The sequence below is a fragment of the Pseudorca crassidens genome, chromosome 2 (assembly GCF_039906515.1).
Source record: "Pseudorca crassidens isolate mPseCra1 chromosome 2, mPseCra1.hap1, whole genome shotgun sequence".
In the NCBI taxonomy this organism is placed as follows: Eukaryota; Metazoa; Chordata; class Mammalia; order Artiodactyla; family Delphinidae; genus Pseudorca; species Pseudorca crassidens.
In genome coordinates this window covers 96,328,856-96,349,432 of record NC_090297.1, presented here as the reverse complement: position 1 = coordinate 96,349,432, position 20,577 = coordinate 96,328,856, and the positions used below count along the sequence as shown (strand labels likewise).

The window sequence follows — 20,577 nt, the reverse complement described above, 5'->3', positions numbered from 1 at the left end:
TTCCCACAGACCAACCCCTCCCATCTAGCCTGTTGGAAAGTTAAAAACCACATTTCCAAGACTCTCTTTCAGCTAAGGTTTCATCACAACCTGGCTTCTCCCAGGCAGACCACCCACATGGAACTTGTAGGTAGAAGTGAGCCAGGTAAGAAGAGGCAGCTCTTCAGTGGGGCTGGAGGCAGCAGAGTCCCTGGGGGCACCCGTGGTGGGGACTCTGGGTTCTCCTCCCTGGAACCCGAGGAACCAAGTGGCAGGTGAGGTGGCAGTCTGGGTGTCTCTCTTGGCTGCAGTGCTCCTGGCTAAGTGTCCAAGCCTGGTCCCTTGGCCCTCCCAGGGATCCTGTAAGCCACCCCTCTCCATGCAATAAATCCCTTTAGGTGTGAACTGGTCAGAGAGCATTCTGCTGACTGCAGTAGAAATCAATGTGGGGTGGGGGGAGTAGAAGAAGCCTCAACGCTGCACAGCGCTTTAGGGTTTATAAAACACTTTCACATATATTGGGCGCTCTTAACCACCCCACGAGGAGGGCACTGCACAGATGAGTCAGACCAAGGAACCAAATCTCCCAGTTAAGCAGTATCTCAAGACTCAATCCCAAATCTTCAGATTCCAGCTTTCACACTGTTCTCTCTCACCAGCCGCCTCCCTCTCCTCATGGGCTGCCAGACTCACGGCACAGATGAGGGGTGTCTGGGGCTAAGATGGCCCCGGGAAATAAGGCAGCGCAGAGAGATGGTAGAGGCTATAGAAAGATGTCTCACTTTGCGTAGGATGAACATGCATCCTCCTTAAACCCCTCTGCCTGGTGATGTCAGCGACAGGGCCGCTTGGACAATGTCCTGCGGTCTGAGCACACCGACACTCTTCTCCTTTCAGCCAGGCTGCGCTGGAGGGAGGGGCAGCAGTGGTCAAGAAAGACGGCCATTCAGGCTAAAGCCCACTCTGTCGCCCCAATTCTGTCACCAAAGCCTCTTCGGGGTCCCTGTTCTTGTGTGTGTGTGTGTGTGTGTGTGTGTGTGTGTGTGTGTGTGTGTGTGTAACGGAGGTGCACTTGGAGCTGGTCAGGGAAATAAAGTGGAAGGGGGCCCAGGGGAGGACTGAAAGGACTGAGGCTTTCTCCAACATGTGGTCATTCAAGTTTAAGTAGCGGCAGTGGCCTGAGGTTGTCTGGATGAGAGGAGGGGCCGGGGAGGGGGGCTCCGAGGGCCTCCCCCCGGCCCTTTCTGATGGACAGCAGCTTTGATCCTGGGGTCTGCGGCTCATAAATAACGTCCCCGGCACGGGTGCCCTGGGACTTCTCCAAGGGCGGCTGGCTGACAAGGCCAACGCGGGCAGGCCTCGCGGGCAGGCCTAGCCCCACTGCAGTGGGCCGTGACGGGTTTAATGGCCAGCAACCAACAGTAGTTACCTCAGATTTATCACCCTTCTACGAGGGCAGGGGGAGCCGCTAAAGGCTGCCAAGGAGCCCTTAAATCACTGTGATGGGAAACACTGTCAGAGGCAGCGGCGGGCAGGCAGGTAGGAGCCACCCTGAGGGCTTGGGCTTCCTGCTGGCTCCCTGGCTTGCAGTCTTTTCCAGACGGGGATTTACAGCCCTGGAGCCCAGAGGAGCCACGAAGCCCCCCACTGGGAGACAACAGGGACCACAAGAGCTGAACGAGAATGAGGGTGCCAGTGCAGCTGGATTGGCCCAGGCAGAGCCATGAGAGGGAGCACAGGGACCCAGCACCCAACCTGCTGGCCGCAGTGCCTGTGAGAGGGCAGCCTGCCACCTTGGCCAGCATTGCCTGGGCAGTGCCACCCTCCCGGAGGCACGTCCATCTGTGAGCAAGGCTGTTTGCGGCAACCCTCTGCGTGCAGATACCTGTGCCCTTTCTCTGGGTGTGTGTCTGTGTCGGGGTTTATATCAGCCAAAAAACATGCATGCGTACCATGAGGCCATTTCCCATCATTCTCGAGCACCGGGCTGGAGAGTTGTGCCTATGAATTAGTGTTGCACGAGTGTGCAGGTGGGGTGGAGGATGGGACATCATCAAAGGCAGTGGGTTCTGGGTCCTTGTCCATGCCTGCCTACTGGGTGAGTCTGCAAATACAAGAATACAAGAGAGAGGACACTAGGAGGACAGGGAGAAGAGCTGGTGGGGTTTAATAGAAGGGCAACTACAGATGCAAGGAATGGGAGGAAAGGGAAGGTGGGCAGGGGTGGGTGGAAAGAGACAGAAGGATTAGAGAAAGAGCTCAAAGGAAGTGCCCAGATGTCCACGCTATGCAGCCAACTCAGCCCCAAACATGGTCAGAGAGAACAGGAGGGAAAGGGTGGAGAAGAAGTACAGGAAGAAAAGCAGAAAGGACACGGAGAGGAGGAAGGTGCCCCAAGAGGGAGGAGTGGGGCGAGGCAGCCAGCGGGAGCACCATCTGCTCCGGGGGCCCGGGACCCGGCTTTGCAGCTTTCTCGTCTCAGCCGTCTCCGCCAGCAACAGCTGGCTCTGCAGCTGGATCTGAGCACAGGGCAACCTGCCCTCCTGCCAGTCCCCTGCCACAGGCTGGCAGCCACCCAGGCCCAGCTCAGAGCACAAAGAGAGTGATCCAGGCTGGGGCCAAGACGGGAAGCAAGCTCGCCACCTTGCAGAGTTCACACAGGGAAGGGAGCCTCTGCCCTCGGACATACATGGGCTGATGCCGGCACGCACGTGCAGCACCCTTGCAAGGCCCAACCGCCAGCCAACACACAAGTGTGTGCACCCACATGTCCATCTCCCTGTTCCCACGTGTCCTATGAGCGCTCGGGTCCTGACTACGATGTATCACTTAAACAGAGCAAAGTTGGTCCAGGCCACCTCTTCCTGCAGCCCCAACAATTCCTGGGCTTGGCCCTGCAAAGTCTCCCCTTTCTGTCCTTACATTTGCTGTGAGGGATCTTCTGGCTGGACTGCCTGGGCTCCAGCAGCCTGGACCCCAAAAGGCCAGGTGTGGACCCAGACACTGCAAGTGGCACAGAACCTAGAGCTCATTTCTGCAAACCTGGCTCTGCCACTATAGACCCCACCCCATGGGTGTGAGGTGTCGGGTGTCTGTGTTTGTGGGTGTGCACCTGTGGTGCGTCATGTGACTCGGGGTGTCACGGGACGCCCAGCCAGGTCGGATGCTGGGTGTGCTGAGCCAGGCGACAGTGCTCCAAGTGTGATGTGTGGACCCCTGGGTGTCAGGAAAAGTCCCTCAGGGGCCCTTTAACTACCCGCCTTCCTATCCTTCACTGGCGTCTGGCCCTTTGTGAGATCCCCTCCCTCTGAACTTGGGCAGGACCTGTGATTTGCTTCTAACTGCAGCATCAGGCATCAGAGTCTCTGGAACCCCTGGACCTTGTAAGCTCTCTCCTTCTACAACATCTACCAGAATTTTCATCCTGACAGACCATTCCCTGCCCCATCCTTCAGGGCTATGGGTAAAAACCATGCAGTGAGCTCTCCACACATCCCCAGATCTCTAGCCTGGGCTGTGGCTGGGCTTCCCAAGGCCCCTCTGCTGCACTGTGCAGCAAGGGACAGCAGGGGGTGCACTTCTCTCTAAACGGCCTTCTCAGGGAGATAGGGCTTCTTGTCCACAACCTAAGTCCCTAGCACAAAGCCTGGCACAAAGTAGGATCACCGTCAATCTTTATTCATCAAAGAATGAAGGACTTATGAAATAGCACACAAACTAGAGTGCTGTGTCTGCTTCTCTCAGAAAGACGATTTCGCCAGGGACCAGGGGACCAAGGGTGCTGGCCTGCAGTGTTGCAAGAAGGAGCTAGGAGGAGAGGCCAGACTTCTCTGTGGCTAAGAACGCAAAGCTGGAAACCTGGATGTGGTAGCCATCCTAAGATGCCTCCTACTTGAGCAAGGTTGTTACCTTTACGGACCTTGTGTCCTTTCATGGCAGGAGAGAGGTGCTGTGGTGAAGTAAGTGGCAGAGCTACATGCCCAAGGCTGCAGTTTAAAAAGAGTGCCCCCCCCATTCCCACCATCCTTCAAGTGGTGGGGCAGAGGAGGGGACAGGGGGGTTGCTGGCACAGGTTTCAATTCGCCTTTGAAATAAGGTGAAACAGGGACAGGGAAGGATCTCCAGGGCAGGCAGTCCAGGAGCTAGGGCTCTCCACACAGAGTAGGACTCTAACCCATTGCTGGAGTATGAGGGGCCACTCTGCCCCCAGCCTCCCAATATTCCGTCATACCTGTAAGTTCATCCATCAGGGGACAAAGCCTGTCACCCCGCAGTGAGAAACGCAGCATTGAGTAAAATATCCCTGGGAGGGGGAACAGACGGAGGCAAGTCCCTGCTCAGTTCCATGTGGTGGTGCATCCTCTCCCAGGCTCAGCTTTTGTGGGGAGGGTCAGGCGCAGGGCCCCCCGGGAAGGGTGGAGTCAGTAGTGAGAGGCAATCACGGGCACAGAAGGGCGGAACAACCCTCCTTCCCCCCATTTTGGGCCTGCAGTCACCCTCCCCTGCAACGTCGGGGACGAGCAGTGGAGGTAGCTGCTCCCAGCAAGCCCTGACACTCCCGCTAACCAGAGACAACAAAGGCTTCCCCATCCCTCGTGCCAGCTTCTCTCTCAGCAAAAGGAATAAAACGGCCCACTTATTTTTATCACTCACAGATTTCCCGGGAAATGGGCTATTAGTTTCCCTAATGTAAAAATAATAGGCTCGTCCCCCTTGGTAGATGGTACAGCCCCAGCACGAACACACTCGAAGACCCGTCAGGAGGTCTCTCCTGTGGAGGCGGGGGGACCTGAGAGCAGGACCAGCCCCAATGGAGGCAGAGACACGGCTTCAGGAGTCTCTCCCTGCCACTGCCACTGCCCCACCCCGCTCTTCACTGTCGAGTCTTCACGCCTCACCCTCACAAACACCTGGGGGGGAGTAAATACTATTACAACGCGCCCCAGTTAATAGGATGCGGGGCCCCATAGGCCAAGGACAGGATGCCTCCCAGGGACCTGGGCGCTGCTTGTTCCTTTCTAGACTGTGTCTTCATCCCCTTCTTTCTATCTCCATCCCCCAGGATGGACCGACCGCGGTCACAGCACTTCTGGGACTTCGGGGGACCAGGCTCTCAGTGAGTTCCCTGCCCCCTCACACACAGGGTGTAGGGGCTCCTCAGCCCTTGGCAAGGGCCATTCTCTCACACCGAGAGCAGAGAAGGGCGCCTGGCTTTCCTGTGGTCTATGGGCACTGGCCCCTCCACACTGAGCCCAGGGCCCTGCAAGGCTGCAGCTGGCGCCTGGGCATTTAGTCACGCAGGCTGTACTCTGGTTTTATGTTGCTGCTTTACTTGTCACATTTATGACCTCTCTCTCCATCTAGGCTGCACGCTCTGGGAGGGCAAGGATCCCGGCTGTTACCAGTTTTGCTCCCGGGAAGCCTGGGCAGTGGTGGGCGGGAAATGGGGGGTGCTCAGTGAGACCTGGTGATTGATGAGACGTGGGGCAGGGAGAGGTTGGGGGCACGGCTCCGTTCACACTGGCCACGGTGAGTGTGTGACGATGCAACCGCCTTTTCTGCCTAAGCTTCCTGCTCTTCCTGGTCTGTGTGTGTCTCCCTGAGAGCTCCAGGCCTGGCACACAGTAGGTGCTCTCCCCCAACTCCTACCTCTGCTGTCCCTGCCCCTGCCCCTTAAACTGTGGAAGCACAAGCAGGCAGACAGCAGGGAGAGCCTCACCCAAAGGGCAAGGGACAGCTACCTGGTACTTCTCCACCCCTGGCTGTCAGGAGGCCTGGGGGGTGGGCGCCATGGCCTGGGGATGGAAGAAAGGAACTCACATTATCTGTCTTTCTGTCCCCAAGGAGAAAGAGGGTCTGTTTAGAGCCACGGAGGTGTGCTGACAGCCTGGCTTGCTGCTGGGCATACAGCTGCCCAGGAGGCAGTGCCCAGCCTACAAGGGGGAAGCAGCCTTTGAGCGCCCCCTTTCAGGCTGCCCATGGGGCGATCAGAGCCCCTTCTAGGGGATGGTGATGGGGAGGGGATCATTCTGTGTTTCAGAGGGGAAACCACAGGCCCAAGAGAGGAGAGAGGGGTCCAAAATCCCTCCAGTTACTTTGAAATTTCAGAAAGGGGTGAAGATGCACGTACATCAGCAGGAACTAGTGGGGAGTCACCAGGGAGCACTTCAGGATGAGGCTGGGCGAATTTGAGCGTGCAAACGAGTAGGATGGCCGGTTTACTGCCTGGCCTCCTCCTCTTCCTCCTTGTCTCCGGGTCTCTGAGCCTCAGGCTCCCTCTCCCCCGTGGGCTCCGCGAGCGGCTCCTCGCTCAGGAGGTGGCGCGCCAGCCGCTCCAGCTCCCCCAGGCTTATCCTCTGCAGGCGTTCCTTGTGCTCCCGCCTCAGCAACTGCAGCACTGCCTCGGTGTCCTGGGGCCCAAAGTGTTTGGCTAGGACCTGGCCCAGGTGGTGCCACAGGGGCTGGGGCTGGTGGGCCTCCTCGGGCACCGTCTTCTCCAGGGGCCGCACAATGACATTGGTGGAGGCATTGGGCCCAATGCAGTAGTCGGAGAGATGCTTGTCATCCGCCAGAAGCTGGCCGCGGAAGAGCAGGTGCTCCTCAGGTGCCCGCAGCCGCTCGGACACCAGCTTCTTCGGCATGGCCACGCTCTGTCGCCCCGACACCTTCAGGCTACATCTCTGGCCCAGGAGCAGCTGGACCGTGAGGAACATCGGGCCGACAGCGGAATCAGGAGGGATTCATGCTCCAGCGGCTGTCCTGAGGGTTAAGGGGCTCTGCAGGAGAAGGTGGCTTCTCCTTATCAATGGAGGGCGGTGGTCCCAGGAGGCCCCGGCCCAGGAAGACAGCCATTGGCCAATGCACGGTGATGTCACAATGCTGCCTGCCAGAAGGCTCATTTGCAGAGCGGGATGTCAGGGAAGTCAGAGGGGGATTTGGGACACAGAACATCCTTCCTCCATGAGAGGAGAAAGGAGAAGAGAAGAGGAGAAAAGGAGGGTCAGGAAAGAAAACATAGGGCTAGGAGAAAGGAGAGCAGGAGGGGGAATGGTAGGGCCCAAAGGACAGGGTGGCAGAAGGAAACATGTCCATATTGACTCATTCAGCACTATATATTGGGTGCCCTTTCTGCCGGACCTGTTCCTGGGGAGAGATCGTATCACAATAGATACTTTCTGCCCTAATTTATCAAGTGTCTTTCTATCACGCACTTGACACGCTCTCTTGGATTGGGTTTCCCAGACACAAAGACAGGGATTCCCGTGCATGTATTTAGTTGGCAGGTGACCTCAGGATGTGCCAGTAGGTGGGCGAGAAAGCAAGTCGATGGGGGGTGGGGCAGCCCCCATTGCATCAGTGAGCAGATTGCCTTTGCGGTCACCTGGGAGCCCTCAGTCCCGCCAGGCGCTCTGGGAGGCCTCGTGGAATACACCTGCCATGCTGCCGGGGAAGCAAAGAGGCTGGATCCTTGTGTTCTCGGTCCTGCCTTTGGTCAGTGGGGTACTAACTCCTTGGCACTTGTGGTCTGAATGCGTGCAGAGCAGGCTCCCATGACCAGAGAAGACCCTTGGGCAGAGACTTGCAGGTGCTGGCAGCGCCTTCAGCTCTCCCCATTCCCCCCATCCCCCACTCAAAAAGAATTCTCTCTTGTCCCAGTTAAAACCTACTCATCCAAAAGAATGGGACAACCCGAGGGAGATGCCAGGACAAATAAGTAGCTATGAACTAGACATAGCTTTCAAGCTAGTAACTATGAAACAAGACAAAACGCTAGAGCTTAAAAAATCCCTCATGACCTTTGAATTCCAAAGTCAACTAACCCCACCCCGGCCCAGCCCCTTTTGCTGAAATGAATCCACCAGAGCCCATCTTAAAGAACGGGAGCACTGAGGGGCTCAGGCTGGGCCACCAGCAGGGTCCACAGCACGGGCATGGCCTTAGCCACCCCTCCCAACCCCCGGGGCGGATACTGTCCTTTCCTCCACCTGCCAGAGGAGACAATGGGGCTGGGCTTACACGGCCGGCAGGCAGCAGAGCTCACGTCTTTGCCGCTACCGAGTCCTGCCTCCCGCAGAGCCTGCTCAGTGTCCCGTGTGCCAGGCACGGCGCAGGCGCCCAGGGCTCCAAGGCCAGTAAGGAAGGGGCATGACGGGGCCTCCGCGGTGTCAGCCACTGCTGCTGCCTTGGGAGTTTTCAGTTCAACTTTTAGCTCTCCTGGGCCAAGCCCTTTGTAACTGCTGGCACATTTCAGCGCGTGAGGAAGGTGATCACCTCATTTTGGAAATGAGTGAGCGTGAAGGCCTGGCTGATGTCCAGCTGGTGGTGGGATACTGTCAGGGACGCCGTCACCTCCCCCCAGCCCTCCATGCTCCAGGGCTGCGCTCGGCAAGCACCTACTTCTTTCCTCGCCTCCTCTCTCCCTCCTCCTTTCCTTCCTTTTGCTCCAGCCTGGGCTACACTTGATTGACACTGTTGCCAACGTCCCTGGACTTTCCAGGCTTTGCCCTTCCATCGCCCTGGGCCGATTCCCCGCCCTGGTCGCTCCTGCCCAAGGCTCTGGCAGCCTTGGGCAGCGGAAGAAAACACCCACGGAGGCCACAAACTCAGCAGCCCTCCCCTCTCCTCCTAACCCCGTGTTCTCACTCTTGGCAGGTGACCAAATTCTAGTCCATAAACAAACTAAGCTCAAAAGTCAGGAATCTCCCCCAAGAATGACTGGCCCCAAAGGGGTGGGACTGGAAGGAGGAGATGTACTATGAGTTCCGAGCCACAGGCTGGAGGACAGTGACAGTCTGAACTGGGTTGGGGTCAGTGGAGATGCAGAGGAGGGGTGGACAGAAAAAATAAGAGGGCTCCTTTGGTCGGGGAGAGGAGGCGAGGAGGGAGGCAGGGAAGGGGCAGCTGACTGGGTGGCACTCCTGCGAGTGGCACCATCAGGTTTCATCCTTTTGCTTTTGGAATCAAAACTAGCTCCTCAGCCTGGCATCCCAGGGCGTCACGACCTGGCTCTGCTTCCACCCAGCCTTCCTCACACTGCATCCTCCACTCCAGCCACGTCAACCCGCCTTTGCTTCAACTTGCCTGTTTCATTTGAACTCTTCAACTCATCCTTCAAAACGCTGGTTAAAAACTCCTTCCTCATAAGGAAGCAGATGTAGAGAATGGACTTGAGGACACAGGAGGGGGAAGGGTAAGCTGGGACGAAGTAAGAGAGTGGCATGGATGTATATACACTACCAAATGTAAAATAGATAGCTAGTGGGAAGCAGCTGCATAGCACAGGGAGATCAGCTCGGTGCTTTGTGACCACCTAGAGGGGTGGGATAGGGAGGGTGGGAGGGAGGGAGACGCAAGAGGGAGGAGATATGGGGATATACGTATATGTATAGCTGATTCACTTTTTTATACAGCAGAAACTAACACACCATTGTAAAGCAAATTAAAGATGTAAAGATGTTAAAAAAAAAAAACCTACCTCCTCCATGAAGACTTCCCTGCTTTCCCCAGTCCTGGGTGGAAGTAATCCCACTTCTCTCTGTGCAACAATTACCGGCCTTGAATGCTCCCCATATTGATGCACCCATATGTGTCTGTGTCTCCCTCAGTGACTCGCAGGGGCAGGAAGAGGCTTCATCTGTCTTCGTATCCCCTGCCTCCAGCACACAGAGCCTGGTTCACAGAAGGCCTCGCATGCATGTTTGCTGAAGGAAGACAAAATTTAGACAGGCCGAGCCATGCAGGAGGATGCAGTGTCCAGTACGGCAGGCTGTGGAAGGCTATGAACCTGCCTGCAGCCTCTCCTTCTTCCCTAGAGAGATGACAATCTGAAATTACATAGAAAAGAAAGCAGAAAGTGATTCCAGTCTTTACCCAAGGATCTTCTATAGTATTCTTTAAATAGCCACCTCCCTTGGTGCATTTGGAATAAGATAGAGTTTGCAGATGTACATACAGTGTGTGGTGGCCCCCATGGACTCTGTGATGGCAGAGCGTCTGTCTGTGCTGAGGGAGCAAAGGGTGGGTGAGGTTTCTCCTCGGCCATCTGGGAGTTCCCAGCCCCCGGATGGGAGGACCCTGTGGTGGACAAACCGTGGGATGGACAGGATCGGAGGGAGGGGAGCTTCGGTGGGAGTCACCCTGAGCACAGCTAACATAGGAAGGCTTCCTGGGGGCCAAGGTTTGAGTCGTCTTCTGCAGGAGATAAAAGGAAGGTGAACTGGGGAGGGGAGTGGCCTGCAATCTCTCTCCCAGGCTATGGGACATCTCGGGAAAGTGACAGGGGCCAGAGTCCTGAGCTTGGAGGAAGATGAGAACCGGCCACCTGCCTCAGCCTGCCCTCCTAGATGCCTCTGCCCGGGACACTGGCAGCCACTGGGGGAAAAATGTTGGGGCCTGGGCCTGTAGAAGCAGGTAAGACTACAGCTCAGGCTCCATCTCCCCAAGGCTAGTGGCCACTTGCAGGCTGGCACCTCTGCGACAGGGGTTTCAAGGGCCACAGATGCTGGGTCACACTTTCCAAATCAGGCTTCCTGGTCTGGAGAGCCTCAGTGTGTTAGTGGGCCATGAGGACAGAAGCTTTAGAATTAGCAGTGTCCCCGGAAGCTGAGAGATGGTCACCACTGACTTCTGCCTCTGTGTTGGAGCCCCCATTGCCCAAGGGGGACAGTGGAGGCACGTTGCTGGGCCCTCAAATTGTATTTGGAGCTTGGAAATTTCATAACTTTTTCCCATGCAATTGCTTGTCTTCATTATGCAGTTAGCATGAGAAAATGTAGCTGTGTAATCAGAACAGGCAATCAGACAATGATTGCCGTAATTAGGGGGGAAGATTAATGGGAATGAGTGGGTTTTGCGACTTGAGGGAAAGGAACAAACGTGTACAGAGAGAACGTTGGTCAGTGGTGTGTCCCAACCCCTCTCACAAACAACTATAAATGCAATTGTGTCACTGTGAAACCAGCACAAAGTCTGCAAGAGGGGAAGAGTGGGCAGGGGGAGGGTGCTTTGGGACAGGTCTGTGAACCCTTACGTGCCTGGAGCCCTTGGCAGGACTCCTGGACATTGGTATCCAAAGGGCTTGAACTCTGTAGGATAAGAGCCATGGGTCCAGCTGCCAGGCTGGGGCCGCCTTGAGCAGCCTGCTCCTTGCGTCTCATTTGTGTCCCCTGTCTAACGCCTCTCCTCTCTTGTAAAGGTCACAAGAGGCAGGTCATGCCCCCAGGACCTTAGCACAGTGTCTGACCCATAAAGACATTCAGTGTGTATTTATAAAAACTTGGAAATGTGAGCTCTCACCCTCAACTGTCAAGGAAGACCCCGTGGCATGAAGATACATGCCCAAGTGTGATTCCCCACAGGTGGGCTGAGCTCTCCTGCTGGCACAGGTAGGCGGACAGAGCAGCCTCTGCAGACCTAGCAGGCCAAGGGAGGAAGGGGCCGAGAGATGCTGGCTGACAGCTGGTGGCAGGGGTGCCCTGCAAAAGGCTCATGAGAAAGGTATGCTATGCTTCTGTCCACCTCACTCCCTGGGCAAGTTATCAAGTTACTATGACACTTTAATAATGTCAAACTGACCTTCCAGGGGAGGCGGGGGTGGGGGGGCGGAGGAAAGGCTGAGTGGAGGGGGACTAAGAGACACTGAGAAACGGGGATGGAGACAAAGCGAGCAGAAGAAAGACAGATGGAGCCACAGAAACAGCGGAGAGGGGAGAGGGGTGGAGAACAAGAGGGCTGAGCACAGGAGATGCTTAGAAAGGGGAGAAGTCCGGAGGGATTCGAGGAAGGGAGTAGGAGTGAGGGGCAGGGCGGAGGAGCCACACAGAGGCAGCAGGGAGAAGGTACAAAAGGACACTTGTGCCAGAAAAGGAAAGAGGGGGAGCAGAAGAAACAGGAAGGAATTGTTACTGCAAAAGAAGGACAATAAATACCTCTGCAGGCCTCCCTGCTGAGAACAGCATCCTTCTTCCCCTCTCCTTATAGTCTGGAAATGGTTCACGGGAAAACTTTGGCAGAGAAAGTGGAGTCCGGGAGTGGAAAGCCTGAAATCCTGGTTCCGGCACCCCATGCCTCCTTCCCCCGACGGCAGCCCCCCGTCCAGCACTTCCTGAGCACACAGGGCGCGCTCCGCGAGGCCTGCAGGAGAGAGCGCTGAGCGGCAGGCAGGTGGGACACGGGCAAGCCCCCGACACAGCCCTGCTGCAAAGGCCGCCCTCAGGTCCGCCACCGCGCTGCTCAAACCCCATTCAGCCTGTACCACCGCCTGTAGCTGTGACCAGGGACCTCCTGCCCCTTCGAGTAGGGGTCTCCCAGAGCTGCTCTGTGCAGGCCAGTGAGGGCTGGCCCAGGACAGGGCAGGCAGCTCTTTAGGTGGCCCCTACCCTGGGCGCCCTCCAGGGTAGGCGTTTGGTAGCTAAATGAGGCCCATCGTTCGTCCCTCATCCACTGGCTGGCACTGGTTGTCTCAGCAGCTGTACCAAAGTGGGTCTGTGGCTGCTCCAGGGGGGACCTCAAAACCCCCCCGACATGGTCCTAAGGGGCTGAGGCCGAGGCAGATGGGCCCGAGCCTGGGCGGGCAGGGAGAGGGAACTGGAGCAGGAGGGAGGGAGATGGCAGGGGGCCTCGGAGCCCAGCGGACGTGGACTGCAGTCTCTGACTGAGGGTTGCCCAGCCTCTCTCCAGGCCTCAGTCCTTGCACCCAACCACCTAGGTCCTGCCCTGCCCTGCTGGCCTGCTGGCCCTTGGCTGGGAACCGCTCAGAAGCCCAGCCCAGAGCAGACACGTGCTACTCAGACTCACACCTTCTGGAAAACCTTGTGGGGCTGCAGCCTGCTGTGTGACCACTAGATGTCACTGGTGACCTCCCTGGGCGGCTCCAGCAGCCCCAACGGAGTGGGTCTAGGGCCTCCGCCCCCTTGGGGCCTGGGCACACAGGACTGGGACTGGGCCCAGAGCCTCATCTGGAGATGAGCCCCGTCCTCCCACAGACTGCCCGTCCTCCCTGCTCCCCGACCCTCACGGGTCATGCTCCAGGCAGCCATGCTCTGAGCACAGACGTCAGTGCCCACCCTGAGCTGGGCACTGGGCCAGGTGCTGAGGCAGGAAGAAAGGATAGAAAGACACGTCCCTGTGTGGGGGACACATACACATAAACCTGTCATTTTAGCACCGGGCATTATCTTGACAACGGAGGGGAAGGAACTCCCAGCTCCAACAGGAGGCGGGGGTCAGGCCAGGAAAGCTTCACCAGGGAGGGACCTGGGTGGGTCTGAAGGAGAAGCAGGAGCTTGCCTCCGTGAAAAAGGCAAGAAGGGCACCCTGGCTGAAGGTCCAGCATGCACAAGCCCATGTGTAAGAGTGTGGGACTCAGTGTAGGTGGAGCATGGTGGGCGGGGGTGAGAGATGGGGCAGGATAACCAGGCAGGGGCCAGTCACCTTCATACAAGTGTTCACTGCAGCTAAAACTTCTCTGAATTATCCACGTCTCACCCTAAATCCCTGCAGTGCACGTAGGAGCCCCAAAGGAGCAGCCCCCAGCTCACACACACACACACACACACACACACGCCGCCAACCTAAGCTAGGATCTGCAAAGAGGCTTTCTTTCCCACGCCATCTTTGTGCTCTACCAGGGCTGCAGGAACACCCACCCGGCACTGCTGCCGAGAGGGAGTTCCCTCCTCCCCAGGGCCTTCCCCGGTGGACCCTGGTGGAGACGCTACCCACGGCGCGGCTGGTGGCCTGTCATCTCAGTTGGGGGTGCTTCAACCGTGATCCACACTGGGTGTCCTCTCAGCCCATCTGCACCCCGGGGCTGCGTGATTTCAGATGATAAAAGATAGTCTGCTTCAGCCTGCAGCCACGGTATCTGACGTTCATTTAAACATACTACATGTGCTCTGAACTTTAAAGGGGTGTATTATAAACCCTCAGAAGTCAGCAAGATGACTCCTCGGAGAAGGAACCATCAGTGGGCCCTGGGAGTGAGGGGGGTGCTCCGCTGCCTGAGCCAGGGCTGGTTATTCATGCTGCATCCGCGCCTGCGTTCCACAAACATTCCTCACACACTAAATCCGTGCCAGACGTTTGCGCTAGACGGTGAGGAGTAATCTCCGCTCTGCAAATCTAGCAGGGGCAAAAGGTGGGGCTCGGGCTGGACTCCGACTTGGCAGGTGGGGCACCAGAGGGGCAGGTGAGAGGGAGAGAAGCAGTTTTCTTCTGTCCTAGAAAAAGGGACAGGCATGAGGCTCTGGGAAGAAAGCTAAGGCAGAACCAGCCATCACCAGCTTCCCAACATCCATCAGGGCAGCATGGGGGCGGGGGGCTAACTGTGAAAAGCCTTGTTCCAGGCCAACTTTAATTTAAAGTCCTCCGGGAGGCTGTGAGCAGCAAACGATCAGATAGTGTCAGAGATCTGGGGAGGGATGTGTGCGGCGAAATAGGAAACTGCTTTCCTCACTTGGGGCCGGGGAGTGGGGATAGCTACAGGGTTCTGGCAGCTGAGGGAGGGCCTGATATGCCAGGCCGCGTGGAGCATTATGGGGCAGATTCTGGTTCCATTAGGACTGACGCTCTGCAGCCCATCATGTGTCCTTCAGTTCCTGAGTTCTATTTCCCCCTTCACTTCCTAAAAAAAGAAAAAAAATCTATAGTTTTGTCTTGGATGCAGCAATAAGAAAGATTTATTCACATCTAAGCCAGATTAAATGGAGAAGCAAAGGGGCTCCTGGGTCAGGCAGAAGGGTGGTAGCTGGGTCCATAGATCCAACTGAGGGCCAGAGTGGTTCTGGAGGGCCTAGCATTGGCGGGTACCGCCCTGGGAACAGCTTTGATTAATCCTCCCCTCCCTCCAGGGATGACTGCTCTTTGAAGATCTGTGTCATCAATCAGAGTGGCAGGAACCCTCCACCATGCAGCAAAGATCAAACATGATGCATTAAAACTGAGGACAGAGGAGGTGCCCACAGAGCCCTGCCCTGAACAAACTCCTGCTCTTGCTGGTCTGCGAGTCCACCACTGGGTCTGGATGGAGAAGTCAGTGGCCATCCTATGCTGCCACACTGATTCTGCAGGACCAAAGGGGCCCCTTGCCGCTCCTGGTGAGATGCCAAGGCTGGTCCTCCAACAGGGCAGCTTGTTCCACCATCTCAGTCTGGCTGTTGACCTAAGGATGCTCAGGCCAGCCCTTGGTTGAGATTGTTGCCCACCAGCCCCCTTCCCTGAATTGATTGAAAGGCAGTCTCCTGCCAGGGAAAACGGCATGTAACCAGCCACAAGACGGTTGCCCCAAAGACGCTGGGACCAAAATGGAGGTCCAGAGAGAAAAGAGGAAAGAAAGCTGGGAACAGACCAGGTGAGGCTGGGCTTGGGGGTACTGAATTACCTGGCAGGCAGGCCTCTGTCAGGAGAAGAGGGACCGAATTACAGCTGATAAAGGAGCTAGTGAACTTGGATTTGACTTGGGCTTGGACAACTACAAGGACATCCAGCTGGCAGGTGGGGCACTGGGCTGGGCAGACTGTTGATCCTGTAGTGGTTGACTTCCTGCTCTTCCAGCTGGCAGTACTAACCAAAGGCCGTAGCCAAAAGCAAGAGGGAAAACTTCTAATCCAACCAACAGCTGGTTGAATGTTCCAGGCAGCAGCATGGGCCGTATGAACCAATGGAAAATCTCGGGCCCAGTCAGGAGCTGCCTCACCCTTCCTAGGAGATATCAGAATTTCTTCAACTGAGTCAGTCCTGGTATGGAATCCCAAGAGACCAGCAGCCCGAGATCCCAGCTGATGGCCTTCCCAGGGTCACCAACATGGGCTCAAGAGCTTCTCAGCTGTAAGAATATCACCCTGGACATTTTGGACATTAAGTCCATTTCCTAACAAATGCTCCTGGGACTCCTAGACAAGTCAACCCATTATTCTCATTCACAGGGGACTGATTAAGAGTTAAGTGTCGGGGATAGCAGGACTCAGGGTCAGGCAGGGAGCACACAGCAGCAGGACCAGATCCGAGAGTGGCAGGGGCCCTTTGCCTTGGAGAGAAGTAGAGAATGTCCAGGGAGCCACGAGCCAGCTGTCAGCCCTGCCCCTCCCTTGGCCTCTCCAAAATACTGTCCCCCATTGACACCCTTAATATACCTGTGTCTTCCCACCCAGCAGAACTCTGTACCTCAGATTCAGTAACTGATGGCTTGAGGCTGTGTCTGGCATTTTCAGTTGGTTTGGACACAAGGTGCTCAAAAGAGGCCTGGGAGGCAGCGGGCAGGTGGCTGGGTGATGGTAGGGCCAGGCTGAACAGAGGCTGAGAACTGGTCCTGCAGCCCTACCTCTGGACACCAGCTTCCTGGCAGGATGGCAGCTGCCCGCCAGACGCCAGTGTGTGTCAGGAGTGGTGTGTCTGCAGTGACAGCCCTGGGGCCAGGAAGCGGGGTGTGGGAGGCAAGACAAGAAGAGGAAGGCTCCAGACTGGAGAGTTGTGCGGAAATGGAAACAAGGCCCTGGCCTATGGCTTCTGACTAAGCTTAGGTGCTGGGGATCTGGTCTTCAGCCCTGAGGCCCTCTGGCCCACTGGCTGAGGAAAGGCAGAAGCGACCGAGCTGGGTTCTTTGCCAGGCAGGAACCACTGGCCCAAGAACAGGGTCTGGTGGGAATCCCGTGGGTTGGCAGATCGGCTCTCCTCACCCAGCTGCTTGAGCGGGTCACAGAGTGGTCAGTGCAGGAATCACCTGAGCTGTCCAAAACCACAGTGCACCCTCTCCAGCTCATGGCTGGGGAGAAGGGCAAAAGGGGATCTGGGTTCAGAAGGATTTAAGGTAACATTTAGGGAGAAATTTCTGATATGAAACTGGGATGCTGCTTCGTGTAAACTTTTAGCAATAAAGAGAACAAGCCCTGTTTAATCGACCCAGTTAGCCAGGAGGATGGAGACGCAGATGACCTTGACAAGCAGATGCCCTTGACAAGCCTTCATGGTAAACTCAAGCAGGGGTGCCAGGACAGAAAGACCCCTGCACTCGGGTCCACCAGGCCTCAGCCTAATGCAACAGGAAAAGAACAACTGAGATGTAATCCTTGTGTCCTGCTCAGTAGAAGAGGTGATGAGACGGTCCTGCTGTGGCCTAGCCTGGGGACCCCTGGGTGGTAGAATCATAGGTTGCCAGAGAGAAAGGGGAGCTCAAAGAACAAGACCTGCTACCCCTATCAAGAAACTGGGACCAGAGAGGTAACTTGCTATTTTCAGCCCTATTTTGGAGGGGTTTCCATGCCCGTGGACCCCCGGGAGAATGCCTTCCAGGAGAGGAGCTAAAGCCCAGCTCAAGGAAACGAGGGAGGACAGCCACGGGGAGCTGGGTGTGGGGAATGGTCCCCAAGGCCCCAGCCAAGCTTCTGGGCCCCAGATGAAGAGTGAATCGCTGGTTCCCCCTGGAGGGGAGTAGTCAGCCACCCCGTAAAAGTTTATTTTTATACATGTCTGATCTATTTCACATCCTCTCAGATATTTTGACACATATACAGGAAATGTAACTCTCCCCCATATGGCAGTGTTTGGTTGGCCAGACCTGGGGAAACTCAATAGGGTCACAGAGAAGCAGAGGGGAGCTGCAGCGTCAGGGAAGAATGCCAGAGGCCTGAGGCCACAATGGGCACCTGGGGCCAGCAGGCCAGGGACAGGAGTCAGAGCGAAGTCAATGCAGAAATCCCCCTGCCTGGGTACAGGGCTCCAGGGCCCCAAGCCCAGGAGGCTGAATGTGCTCCGGCCGCTGCTCCCAAGGAGGGACGAAGCGATCCAGGAGAGGGCAGCTAGAGCCAGGGAATGGGGCTGTTAGAAAGACAAAAACAAGTCAGGCCTGAGAGCCAAAGGCTGAGACACCTCAGCCATCAGCAGGGCTCTTCTCCCCGCCCCGCGCCCTGGCCTCTGAGCGAGAGACTTACAGCTCAAATGAAACAAAGGTAAGGGGGAAAGAGCTCTGGGATGGGCACTACCCACCTGGACCTTCCCTGCCTCATTGAACTTCTATGGGCCTCAGTTTCCTCATACACACATCAGGTTGATACTATTCAGCTGGGAGGCCGGGAAGATTAAAGCGGAGAATGAATGTACTGTTTCTCAAAAGGGTCTGATAGAGAAGAGCTTTGGCAAATGCTAGTTCTCTGTCCTGAACTATAAAATGCGGAGGATGCTGGCGTCTCCTGCGCAGGGCAGCGGGAGGTAAAAACGGGACGATGTGAGTGAATCGCCCGGCACAACGCCTGGCTCCAGGGGTGGCCAGACTCTTTGGTTCTTTCCTTCGGAACACACCGGGTCTCTACATGATGCTGGCATCCGCGTAGGGGTGTGAGCACAGGATGCTGCGGAAGAACAGAGAGGGGCGGCGTGCCCCTCCACACGGGTCGGGGAGGGTCCTTCTCAGCTCTCCCAGAGAGGAAAGTAAACTCCTCATTCCATGACGGACAGTGGCCAGAATAGCACACTCACTTTATGGGGCCTTTTTTCCCTTTTGTATTTTTATTTTTTGAAGTTGAAATTCATGGACGTCGCATTCCTACAGGGTGCCCTGCGGAGACAGGTTGAGGGATGGGCACCCCTAACTCACAGAGATGGGGGCAGATGCCCAGCGCTCTCCCCATGATCCCTTAATGCTGGCATCAGACGCAGGGCATGGCAAGATGGGCCATGGAACAAACTCTCCAAATGGAGCCATTTGGATTGTCCTACTGCTACGTGTTTGAAAACCACACGGATAGCCTGGCCTCTGCCTATGTTTCCAGGGCTTCCTTCCCCCTGGCTGTGGGCATTGCCGGCCTGGAATACGTCCCTGCCTTGGTCACCACTGCCCCAGCGAGCTGGTTCAGGATCTCAAAGAACCGAGGAAGAGCCTCACAGCGCCGGCTTGGTAAATGGAGTGTGACAGCTGAGAAGTCGCTAAGCCCTCCACTTCCTCCCTTCTCCTGTGGGACCCAGAGGGTTGAAGCTCTGAAAAGCCTGGGGAGTGTCAGTCGGTGGAGGCTGTACTTGGCCTCACCTCACCCCATTCCCCCACCCATCTCCCTGTAAATCCTGGCGACACAACAGGAAGGCCCTTTAACTAGCACATAAAAGTGCTTTGGGCTTTCAAAGCCCTGCTCTGCATTTATGGGGAGCCCGAGACTTTTACGGGCCATTTCTAGTCCTCCTCTCCCTGACCTACTGATGCATCGTGGTTTCTAGCTGTGGTGTGGGCAATTGTCACAGCCCAAGGCAAGTGACCATGGGGCAGGGAAGGAGAATGAGACAGCCCTGAACCTGGGAGGCGAGGATGCCTCAGCAAAGCCAAGCTGGTCACCCACCCTCAATGCGCCAGTGTGGCCCTCTGATTGGCCCTCTGTCCTTCACATGGGGCTCAAACTAAGGTTGCACAAAGTTGGTATTGATCAACTGACCGACTTGCAGTCACAGTAACTGTGGGTCAGTCTTGGAAGGGGCCCAGCAAACTCCTCTGAAGGACAGGGAGGGCCTTGTCCTAAGAGGTATTCAGCCCATTCTGGAGTTGGCCAGGCAGGTGAGCTGTTCACACTAGCATTCAAACAATTGATTTTTAAGATCTTGTTTAGCCCTGAAAGACTGAAGCTATAGACATCTAAGGATTTGGGGGAAAGATGATTAAGCATCTCTCCAACGTAGAGCTAGAGCTTCACCCCAGCAGCCTCACAGAAGAGCCCAGGAGAGTTTTCCCCACCTGGGCCTCTGATCCTACTCGGTGCAGAGATCTCTCTGGCTCAGTGCATAGGCAGTGGGGATGGGGTGGGGCAGCCTGGGAGCTGACAGAAGCCTGGTGGAGAGGAAGAAGCGGCCAGGGTCTCCACCTGCTCCCGGGGTCTCCCTGCTTCTCCTGCCTGGAGACCTCAGCCAAGGAGGAAGCCCAGCCCTCCAGGCTCCCAAGGCAGACCCCGAGACCCCTCATTGAGGCCTGCCTGTGTCCCCTCTCCATCCTGCTCACTGCCCCTCCTTTCTTGACTGTCTTCTCTATCAAGCTCCTTCTCTGCTATTTCTGGAGCGGCTGTTGTTAGTTTTTCCTCTCCCTCCTCATTCTCCCCTTTTCCTTTTCATTAGTCTCACCCCTACGCTCATTCTCTGGACCCTTCCACTTTGTATTTACCTTTTCTTTCTCCTCTTTCCCTTTCTATCTTTTTTATTTGATCTACCCATCTTATTCCCTCCTCTCTTGGACAAGACTGTCCCTTAAGGTCTCATTTAACAACGAAATCACATAATTTTTAAGATTCAATAAACACAGCACTTTCGTGGTTATTATTACGTTTAAACTTCACCATCATTCTCTGAGGTTGAGTCTGTTCCCATTTTACAGGTGCCAAACTGAGGCTCAGAGAACAGGCATGATTTGCTTAGAACCACACAGCTATTAGATGACTGATCTAGGATTACCTCCACCTGCCTTCAATAATAACGATGATCAAGATTTCTTATGGTAGCGGTATATAGTAGAGTGTCAGAATATAGTATAGTATATGCCAAATACAGATGGTATATTTAGTATAGTATACAGTACAGGGCTGAGTGTTTGTGTTTGTGTTCCCAGCTCACACCCCTAGGAGGTAGGTACTGCTG

The 20,577-nt window shown here is 56.0% G+C and overlaps 1 protein-coding gene and 1 long non-coding RNA gene across 3 annotated transcripts in view; both read right to left on the bottom strand.

Annotated features, from left to right (window-relative positions):
* The window catches only part of LOC137219110 (uncharacterized), a 52,130-nt gene that overhangs the window by 10,762 nt on the left and 20,791 nt on the right, over positions 1-20,577 (bottom strand). Inside the window, exons 3-6 of one of the 2 annotated variants that reach the window (XR_010940976.1) lie at positions 11,907-12,111; positions 9,455-9,803; positions 1,932-2,083; positions 762-886 (exon numbers count right to left, since the gene is read on the bottom strand). This is a non-coding gene — a long non-coding RNA (uncharacterized lncRNA). The remainder of the gene's footprint in view (positions 1-761; positions 887-1,931; positions 2,084-9,454; positions 9,804-11,906; positions 12,112-20,577) is intronic. The other variant, XR_010940977.1, reaches the window with a different exon arrangement.
* On the bottom strand, positions 2,435-9,362 carry UBL4B (ubiquitin like 4B). Its single transcript, XM_067727196.1, has one exon. It carries the CDS (start codon positions 6,690-6,692, stop codon positions 6,198-6,200), a length of 495 nt encoding a protein of 164 aa, XP_067583297.1. The 5' UTR covers positions 6,693-9,362; the 3' UTR covers positions 2,435-6,197.